Here is a 9,747-nt window from a genome sequence, read left to right as displayed (position 1 = left end):
GCGCACATCTGGATCCAAGCCTACGATCAAGACACCAAGCACGGCTTCTGCTGCGCCGGTGGGCAGATATTAGGCATGGAGGCCTTCCTACTCGGCTACCGCAGCGAGGATCTCACCGTCGATTTCCGCCCGCCCTTCGCCGTTCGCGTAGCGGGGCTGAGTCCGTTCATGAGCTACACCGCGGACTGGGAGCGGCGGACCTTTGAGCTGAGTGTGCAAGGACTGTGGCAGAAGTTGGAGATCAAGGCGGTTGCTCCGCAGGGGAGTTTCTTTTCTCTGAGTAGTCCCTTTCCTGAGGGCCATAGGGAGAACTTTCTGGGACAGAGTTTCCAGGCGAGGATTGAGGTGAGGGTGTTTGAGAGTGAGACGTGGTGGCCTTGGGGTGGGTGGAGGTGTGTTAAGAGCGATGTGTTTGAAGGGGGGAGTTTGGAGTTCGGGGGCGGTTATTATCCGCCCAGGGGAAGCGGGAAGAGGTTTAACTGAGTGCATGCAAAGTCAATGCCCGAGCACTAGAGGGGACATCAACGCTGTGGCTCCTGTGTCCAGCTTTGGATTGCTATCGCCGAGCATACTGGTTTGAAGACTGCAGCACGTCAGCTTAGAGCGACATATTCGAGTCATGTGGCAAGGCGAACGCCATGGAAGGCAAGATAACGACAGAGGTGGTGGAATAATATGCGACACTACGAGCATCACGCCGTAGACTTGGATTCGATTCCACAGGACCAGCTTCATACCCGCGTGAGCTAGCGGAGCACCGGGAGTCGTCCGCGGAGGGATTCAGATTGTCATGGCGACCGAGTCGTTCCTACCCAAATATCTCCACCTCAATGTGGCAGCTGCAGTGTCTCCACCAGCATGTCCAGGATTCCCATTCGAAGCATGCTTGTGCCACCTAATGTTCCGACCACACTTTCGGCACTATAGAGCTTACCCAGCAATAAGCCAAGTACCAACGCTCACAACTTTGCAAATATGCGGGCGCCCATCGGTCTCGTCTTCGCACTCGGTCTAGCTCTAGGACAGGCGTGAGACATTGCTCGATACCGCTCTGCATAACATGTACATTGACATGAATGAAGCGACACTTTGACTACGCTGCCTACGACCACCAGCCAAGTGGTCAACCCTGGCGGACCGGAGCAACTGTGTATGCTGAGTGTTGGGTTCAAGCTTCCTCTCATCCTGGATTGCACCTTCGCTTCCACCACCGCAACTGCGACTTCATTGATCGACTGCGGTGGCTGCGTGCTTGAGACGATGAACCTGGGGATGGGACTCGTAAGCTTCAAACGCTTCGCCAGACTTCCGGCTGGCTAAGACTGGTTCAGCCGTGTCAGGAGACAACAACGGTTGCGGGCGTTACCACCACCACCGTACTCTCCTGTAGTTCGTCGTACAACCTTCTGGCCATACGCACTGCTGGCTATGACCCGAGGACCTCTGCGCCGTCATGTACTCCGAGGGCACGAGTAGCAGACTCCGGCGTGTGAGTAGCCACTGCTGCGGTACTTTACATGTCGTCGCTGACTGGCGAGAAGAACGAGTGATGTGCTACCGGTGTGACCGTGCCGAATCGCACAGAACCCATCTTCTCCCGCAACATATAACGCGGCGAAGGCAGGTCGCAGAGCGAGAGCGTTCCTGAGAGCTGAAGGGGAGTATTTCGAGCGTGTGTTAGAGAGGTGACGATTTTGGGGGTTCGAAAAGTCCTCCAACATAGCTGTATCCCTTCTACAATTTGGGCTTATTTGGCATGCCCGGAATTTGAATGCCATTGATCGCATTGACATACTCTTCGCTCATCTGGCTTCGCTGCGCGACCGGAACTTTGAGCCACTGCGCACGGTCTGCATCCTCTATGGCTCGCCACCGCTCGAGTTCTGGCTCCAGCCATGCAGCACATGCGTCAGCGGTCTTGCCGACTTCTTCCATCGGAATCAGATGGCCAACGCCATGAAGTGTGACTTCGCTGACTCGACCCTTCTTCACGCCGCCGGAGCCGCCAACACCGATGCCGGTCTGCGCGAGCTTGTCGGCTTTCATGATCGGCGCGGATAGGTGCGACTCGTCGCCAAAGACGTAGAAGACACTCGGCCGTAGGAAAGGCAGCTTTGTAAAGGTTTCGAGCGGCTCCGGGCGGTACATGGGCGTAACTGGCGGGGTTGATAAAGCCACGTCTGGGTGAGTAATTGGGTTTGATTCTGTTGTAGGGTCTGGATATTCTGCGGTGGGGAGATTGAGGCGTAAGAATTGCAGCACTTCCTGATGCTTGGTGGTGGTCAATGTGACCTCCTTCTCCGTCATCGGCTCTGGCGGTACCGTCGCTGTGCTCGGATCTGCGGTGATTGTTGGTGGAGTCGATGAGGCTGCTGTGGCGAACGGGTAGAGGTGGGTAGGTAGATCGCGAAGGCCATGCTTGATCCAGAGATCCAACACTCGAGGGTCCCATCGCTGGTAGAATTTCGATCGCTTGAACGACGTCTCTGCGGCTTTGCGGCTTGGCCAACGGTCCCTACGATTCGCAGAAGCCCGTGCTGGGCCGAAGTTACCCATGACTGAAGGGAGACGCTGAATTACCGGATCTATGAGGATGAGAGTCGTGAAGAGGCGAGGGTGAATGAGAGACAGATTTACGAGGTTGTTGCCGCCCATACTGTGGCCGACGCCAATGATTGGGCGTCGCATGTGTTGTCGGAAGTGGTTCACCATCAGAAAAAGATCGCGCGGATGATCCATCCACGAGGCTGCGACCAGTCAGCTGTGTGTACAAGCGGAATATGGCAAGAGTTCACCAACGATCATTGCCTAGCTTCTTCTCATTCAGCACGCCGGATGCGCCTTGGTGAGCGACATCCGCAATCCAGATGCTGCTGATAGAAATGTCCTTCGCCTTCAAGCGTTCGTACAGTTCGTCCCATAACGGCTCGTAGAGCTCCTAGAAACCTGTTCAGTCCTGCGCATTCGTGACTTGGTATCAGTCGAGATAATCCTACCTTGGGAAAGCCATTGGCATGCGCACCGATCACCGTCACCTGGTGCTTGCACTTGAATGCATGCCTTGGAGTGTACTGCTTTACAGCAAGGTGCAGCACTTCTTCCTGGTCATCGATGGTGGCACGGGGATACCCTCTAATATGCGCAGACGGGATGGTGTGCTCATGAACTCGAAACGCTGCGGTAGACATCGTGAGTGCTAGTAATCTGTTGTCAACCACAGATGCGGAGACGTTGCTTCAGTAATTCATGTTCGAATGAATGTTCAATGTACGGCACAGTTGCTTGGTTACCCTAGAGCTGCCAGCATTGCCGAGGTTAGAAACGACTGTCGGCACGTTGAAGCGGTGATGGCATGAAGCGAAGAACACTCGTAACAAGCATACCAGAGCCCACACAAAAGCCAGGGCTGTCATGGCTACTACTCTTGCATCATCTGCACGAAGAGATATCATGAGAAGAGCGTGATGTATGTAAAGACCTCGAGCACGCCAAACCTTCACTCGTCTCGACGCCTCGACTTCACCTCACCTCTCGTCCCCGCTCTGTTCCGCATATGAATTGCAGGACCAAATAGCCCGCAAAGATTATCGTTTGCCCATGCTCGCTCAGAAAGTATCGTGCTGTTCTCATCTCGATCCCTTACTTCTATCCTCCGTATTGCCTTGTTCTTGCTCATCTCTCCGTCCTCGTCATCATGCCAGGGACAAACGGTATTGCCTCAAACCTCGACACGGATCATGCTCCGAACGGTTTCAATCGACCCCCACCCAAGGGTCACACTTTCACGGTGGATGGCGAAAATCAAATACCACCAGCTGAGGCCCATAATCGCGCTGACTATGTGAGAAAAATCACTATCCCACTCAATGACGCCCCAGTGAGTTCTGCCTCGATTTTGGGAGACGGGTCTTTGACAGTACCATCCAGGCGTGGACGCCAACAAGAAGGCTGCGTGTTGCAATCATTGGCGCCGGCTACTCTGGCATGATGATGGCACACAAGCTGCAACACAAATACGCCGACGAAATGGGCGGGCTCCTCGACTTCGTGATTTATGAAGCTCGGAACACTGTTGGTGGAACATGGGATGCCAACACCTACCCTGGGTAAGCGTCCTGTCGTCTTCCATCGCCGTCGTTGACACCATGTTGCCAGTGTCCGTTGTGACGTCCCCTCCGCGATCTATGCATTTCCGTTCGAACCGAACCCCGAGTGGAGCCATTTCTTCTCCAAGGGCGGCGAGATCCAGGAGTACTTCGTGCGGACCGTTAAGAAGTGGCGGCTTGATCAGCATGTCCGCCTCGGTCACCGTGTGGTGGAAGCCTCATGGCGCGAAGATGCAGCGCACTGGCAGCTCACGATTGACCACGACAGTCAGAGATTCCAGGACCACGCGGATATCTTGATATCAGCTCGTGGGTTCCTCTCGACATGGCGTTGGCCCTCAATACCAGGTCTTCACGGCTTCCGTGGACACAAAGTGCATTCAGCAGCATGGGATCACGCATACGACTATTCGCACAAACGCATTGCTGTAATTGGTAATGGCTCATCCGGTATACAGATCTTGCCAGAGATGGCTAAGCTCGGTGGTACGGAGGTGACGAGCTTTCAGAGCGGGCCAACATGGGTCGTTTCGAGACATACTCCAGCCAAGCTTGTTGGAAGCGACGATCCGAGTCCGAATCCAGCGTATCGTGAACAGGACAAGCAGCGGTTCCGAAATCCAGAAGAGCTCAAGAGGTACCGCAAGACGGTGCAGGGTAACGTTAATGGCGCGTTCAAGTTGTTCGTTAAGGGTAGTCAGTACAATGCAGAGACGACGGACTTCGCTAGGAAACAGATGGCGGCCAAGCTCAATCATGATCCTGAGTTGTGCGAGAAGCTGATCCCAACATACGAACTTGGCTGTCGAAGGATCACGCCAGGGTCAGGGTACCTTGAGGCATTCACGCAACGCAATGTCCATGTGACAAACAGTCAGATCAAACTGGTCGATGCAGGCGGCATCCACACCGCAGATGGCGGGTACTATGAACTTGATGTCATTGTCTGTGCCACTGGCTTCGACATCTCGCAGACACCCAGCTTTCCAATAATTGGCAGAGAGGGAGTTAGCCTGGCCGAGAAGTGGAAAGACGAGCCCGAGAGCTACATCAGTCTCGCGTGTCCAGATATGCCTAGTAAGCTATTGCATGCTCACTGAACTTGATACGAAACTTACACTCTCAATCTCAAGACTTGTTCTTCTTTACAGGACCGAATGCGACAGTCGGCCACGGCTCGCTGATATACTCTCTGGATTGGTCCGCAGAATGGATGGTCTCGTGGTTCAGAAAAATGGCCGAGGAGGATATTGCATCGATAGCGCCGAAGCAGGATGTTGTTGACGAGTTTGTGCGGTATGGCGATCAGATCCATAAGACACTAACCTGGTGCGTAACTGAAGGGCATGATTTTTGCTTGCAGCGTAGGATATCGCTAACGATGGCACGCATCCTGCCGTAGGACAGGAGGCTGCAGGAGCTGGTATGTAGGACGAGTTTCTTCTGTCTGCACAATTCATGCTACTAACTCGTATGTACGACAGGTATAAAGCAAACAGAATCGATGGGCGGGTAACTGCGACCTTTGCAGGTAGCGCCACTCTGTACGAGAAGCTCGTCAACGGTCGGATAAGGCCAGAAGACTTCGACATTCGCTATCGGAGCGCAAATCGGTGGAGATTTCTTGGTAATGGTTTCACGCAGTATGAGCTTGCGCCGGGCAGTGATCTTGCCTACTATGTCGACACCTAGTGTCAGCGGGAAGGATCACTGACCACCGTGTTGAGCAGTGCTTCGGGAGCTGATGCCACAGATACCAAAGATCTTGGTCAATGCTGCGCTTGTGAGGTTGAACGCAAATAGTGGGAGTGTTCATGGCTAGCTCACGTGTATGAAGAATGTGCACGATTCATGCTAATGTTAGAGCTGAGCTGTGATCGTGCACGGACAACATATGCGGATCTAGCCTGGCTTTTGCCACAGGGTCTGGCTCACGTGCGGTATTCCAGTAGCTCGGCCTCATCATTGCGATCATTTAGCCACGCTGCATCCCACAAACACACTCCTCTCCGTGCGTGAGCACATCCAAACCTCAACATGCCGCCCATATCGGGCTTGGTGCATTGGCACCACTACGTCGCACGCAATCTGAAGACGATCAGGACTGCTTTGACGAAAGCGGCACGCCTCGTCGATGCGTCGCTCGGCGGCCAACCACAAGCCAAACTCGAGCCGGTGCTTGCTCGCAACGCGCCAAAGCAACCGCTCCACCCACTCGCCCGCATCAGACAGAGCCAGTCTCGCTGGTACAGCACTGCAAAAAGCGCCGTCAACAGTAGCACCCGGCAGTTCACAACTACCGCCTCTGGTCGAGCTGGACCGAAGTATGACCGCGCCTCATTCCCAAAGTCAAGAGTCAGCGCGCAGATCAATCAGTCATCAGGCAGGGCGCCTTTCGCGCACACCCTACGGCCAAACCTTACTGGTGGTACCCTTGGCCGGACGGCTGGCGGATACACGCTCGGATCTGGCAGGGTAGGTGGCGCCAGATACTTCTCGCATACGCCTGCGGCACAGGCACAAGTGGTCAACAATGTGTCGCAAGCCGTTCGTGCGTTCTTCGTCGGTGGGCAGAAGGCGCAATTCGATGGTATGTCGCCGAGAGGCGAGAAGCGCTACAAGGCGGTGACTGCGCTTCAAGATGAGACTGGTCGTAAGATGAGGAGCATACCGAGAGCTTCGCCAGGGTCATACGTTGACTTCCGCATTAACCCGACGGTGACTGCGATCACTCCAATGACCGCCGTGACTGGTTTCACCGAGAGCGAGGCCAGCCCATTGGATCACCTCAACACCGACGGCTTGCTTGATGTCCTTTCTGTCGATTTCTCGCGGGCCCTCAAGGATCTTGCTGCTATCATGAATGATTTCAGGCGTCTATCAGCGCTAGGTGATTTGCCTATTACTTATGAAGGCTCCAATCTGCGCATCCACTTCCCAGGCTGCGACGCAGACACGGTGGAGCGCTTGTGCGAGGAACTGGGCGTCAGCCGTGGAGTGGTTCACCAAGACGCAGCATTCGATGCGTTCACAGGCACCGAGATCGCCTTGCTCTTTCCATTCGCGCCGAGTCAGGCAGCTTCAAATACCGACAGTTTGTACGACTACCCGACTGCGAAGCCTCTTTTGAAGAAGCGCTTGAGTGTGCAGAGTATGTTCACTCCGTCTGAAGCGCCAGCATACTCGACCCAGTCTGCGAGATCAGACTCCGACTTGGAAGATGCGGTGCTGATGAACCCGAGGCTGTCCACCTCGTCTGAGTACGAGTCCGTCCGTTCCGGTACGGATAGCAGCGGCTATGCATCCGATAGGCATAGTCCACTGGAGTATCAGGGCTTCGAAGGCATTTATCGGTTCATCGAAGAGCTGGATGCGGTGCGGAAATAACACCTTGATGTCTGGGAGCGGCGTCCTGGGGTTAAGGGAGCTACCTGCGGTTACAGAATGATATCCCCACTCTGCTTACGGCGTTTGCTGTTTGACCGAGTCGTTTAGCCGTAAGCGCACAAGCATATACAGTCCTGATGATGATTACGAGGTTGTCAAGGCGTGAGACTTATGCTATGCTGTTGCCGTCTCCTGTCATTCTGCCATCAGATTGGCCCAGAACTCTTCGTCGAGCACGCCGTTCTCGAACGATACCAACGGGTCTAAGTGGTCGGCATCGAATACGGCCTGCATTATTGGCGGTAGAGCCTCGTTAGATATGGGAAGCGAGTCCGCCGGTCTGAAACGAGCCTCTTCTTCTTCCGCACGCCGTTCGGTCTGCCCCAGAGAGTGCACCGTATCATACTGAGACTCCTCGTTTCGTAGTGTGCTATCGCTACTCGCCTGTTCGTGCAATATACGTTCTTTGATGCTAGCACACACGCCTCGAAACCAGCGGAGCTGTCCTTCATGCCGGGGCGCAAGCGCATCGTTCGTGGGTGCCGCCGACATGTGCGCGCAGACTGCGTCGAGAACAGCATCTGGCTGCAACATCGACGAGAGCGCTCCTGCTTCCCAGCCCATAGTGTTTGGCAAGGACCGCCATATGCGTGCCATTAACACGAGAACCTCGAGCAGATTCGCCCAGTCTAGGATTGTCACTTGGTGTAAGGCACTAGGCGGCCTTGCCAGGATATCATCGAAGTATTCCTTGATTGCGCAAGCACACTGGATCAGCGTAGGCTTGTTGGACATCTTGCACCCTTGGAGTAGCTGGTAATGGAAGTGGATAGTCGCTGCGCCAAACACCAAGGTATTGCCCAGGCTGGGATACTCGCGCTTCAGTGCTTTGAAGCGGTGGCTTGTTGCTTTAATATGCATGTCAGTATACGGCATTCGAGTCCGTTCTTTAACATCACTTTCGCCTGGTAACGAATCTTGTATATCGTTGATAGCGCGCATCAGCTCGATTAAGCCGACTACATCCCGGTCCGTCGGCTGCGAACCCCTAGAAGCAACGGCTTCTGCGAGACGCCGGAGATTATCGGTCCAACGAAGTGGGTTTGGTTTGTTGAAGCCCAGCAGCGACAAGCCACAGCATAGATAGTAGCACCCAAGGAACGCACGATCTCGCTCCAGCTTATTCGCCATCGTAGCTGCTTCAACCTTGCTAGGTTGTCGGTGTAGGCCGAGGTCTGCCGCCATGCCTGCCAGAAGGCACATCAGCTGATAAATCTGGGGCTTAGCCATGTAGTTGTGGTGCCAGGTCAGGAAGATGAGAAGACCGGCAAAGGCATCCAGGCTGCGGTCTCCTTGCACGATGACTTTGGCGCTCAGCGATAATCTAAAAGCTTGCGCGAGACGACCTTGAAGATCAGGTTTGGCCAAGGAGGACACTGTGCATATGGCAATCGTGGTAAGACTATTTGCAATTGAATTAGCTCCTTGGTGATAGAGGACAGAACAGGTAAGCAAGCGTACGGTCTGTTGATCACCATCTCAATTGCTGTGGCGGCAGAGTGTACAGTCGCAAAGGGAAAGTTGCTTGCCAGGCTCCGGAAGACCGTCAGGGCAGCGTGGATATAGCTGTGATCGACCCCGTTCAATGCGTGCTCCTCAGAGCTTCCGATTGCGAGACCGTGGGCAAGAAGTGTGAGTAACGACTTGCTGCTGGCTTGGTACAGGTCTGCATTGCGAAGTAATGAGTTGCGCCTAGCCTCGGACGCTTGATTCTCATCGTCAGAGTATGGTGATGCGTAGCCATTGGGAACTCCAGCGGGTGAATGATTAGCGATCCAAGGCTTAGAGCTTGTCATCCGACGCTTGCGAGGCTTCGGTACGGCTGGATGACATTCTTTCCGTGTACGATGGCACCTTTACTGTTAGGTCAGCACTTGTGCAAACGGCAAGTACTTGAGGAGCGGGCGTCTGCGACGCGAGTGACTGCTTGATAATTGGCCGTCAAACTGCGGTGCATTGACAAGCACCGACTAACCTCTCACACCTCCCGGGTACCGGCCCGGGAAGACATTTCATCTTGACTGCCGCGCATGCCTGACATGCTGTATTTCGAGGCTGCCGTTTGCGCTTCTCCCGTTCGTCCAACTGAGCAGATGGTAGATCTTGGGCGTTGGGTTGGTCACCGTGCGTGTGTGGTTCTTCCATGTGGCCGTATTCACCATCGTGACTGTGGGAACACACGCTGATGTTCAGC

General features: G+C 54.5%; 5 protein-coding genes across 5 annotated transcripts in view; 3 read left to right on the top strand and 2 right to left on the bottom strand.

The window, feature by feature from the left end:
• Window positions 1-388, top strand: part of BAUCODRAFT_201390 (uncharacterized protein) — a 2,402-nt gene extending 2,014 nt beyond the window's left edge. The window contains exon 2 of the mRNA XM_007674186.1: window positions 267-388. Coding sequence (XP_007672376.1) covers window positions 267-280 — 14 coding nt within the window. The 3' untranslated portion in view covers window positions 281-388. The remainder of the gene's footprint in view (window positions 1-266) is intronic.
• A 1,346-nt stretch (window positions 389-1,734) lies between these two features.
• BAUCODRAFT_144742 (uncharacterized protein) lies at window positions 1,735-3,188 on the bottom strand (the record flags this gene model as incomplete). The annotated part of the gene is made up of 3 exons (XM_007674185.1): window positions 1,735-2,747; window positions 2,800-2,938; window positions 2,997-3,188. 3 exons carry the CDS (start codon window positions 3,186-3,188, stop codon window positions 1,735-1,737), a joined length of 1,344 nt encoding a protein of 447 aa, XP_007672375.1.
• Window positions 3,189-3,572: 384 nt separating this feature from the next.
• Window positions 3,573-5,902, top strand: BAUCODRAFT_29631 (uncharacterized protein). Its single transcript, XM_007674184.1, has 6 exons — window positions 3,573-3,877; window positions 3,928-4,106; window positions 4,156-5,183; window positions 5,240-5,435; window positions 5,509-5,529; window positions 5,591-5,902. The coding sequence occupies exons 1-6, from the start codon at window positions 3,695-3,697 to the stop codon at window positions 5,796-5,798; spliced, it is 1,815 nt and encodes a 604-aa protein (XP_007672374.1). The 5' UTR covers window positions 3,573-3,694; the 3' UTR covers window positions 5,799-5,902.
• Window positions 5,903-6,143: 241 nt separating this feature from the next.
• BAUCODRAFT_62015 (uncharacterized protein) lies at window positions 6,144-7,493 on the top strand (the record flags this gene model as incomplete). Its single annotated transcript, XM_007674183.1, has 2 exons — window positions 6,144-7,200; window positions 7,279-7,493. 2 exons carry the CDS (start codon window positions 6,144-6,146, stop codon window positions 7,491-7,493), a joined length of 1,272 nt encoding a protein of 423 aa, XP_007672373.1.
• A 195-nt stretch (window positions 7,494-7,688) lies between these two features.
• On the bottom strand, window positions 7,689-9,698 carry BAUCODRAFT_21121 (uncharacterized protein; the record flags this gene model as incomplete). The annotated part of the gene is made up of 3 exons (XM_007674182.1): window positions 7,689-8,955; window positions 9,015-9,407; window positions 9,529-9,698. The coding sequence occupies 3 exons, from the start codon at window positions 9,696-9,698 to the stop codon at window positions 7,689-7,691; spliced, it is 1,830 nt and encodes a 609-aa protein (XP_007672372.1).
• Between the last annotated feature and the right edge of the window lie 49 nt (window positions 9,699-9,747).

Source organism: Baudoinia panamericana (assembly GCF_000338955.1).
Source record: "Baudoinia panamericana UAMH 10762 unplaced genomic scaffold BAUCOscaffold_1, whole genome shotgun sequence".
NCBI classification, from domain to species: domain Eukaryota; kingdom Fungi; phylum Ascomycota; class Dothideomycetes; order Mycosphaerellales; family Teratosphaeriaceae; genus Baudoinia; species Baudoinia panamericana.
The sequence above is the reverse complement of the archived record's forward strand: the minus strand, read 5'-3'. Positions and strand labels throughout refer to the sequence as shown.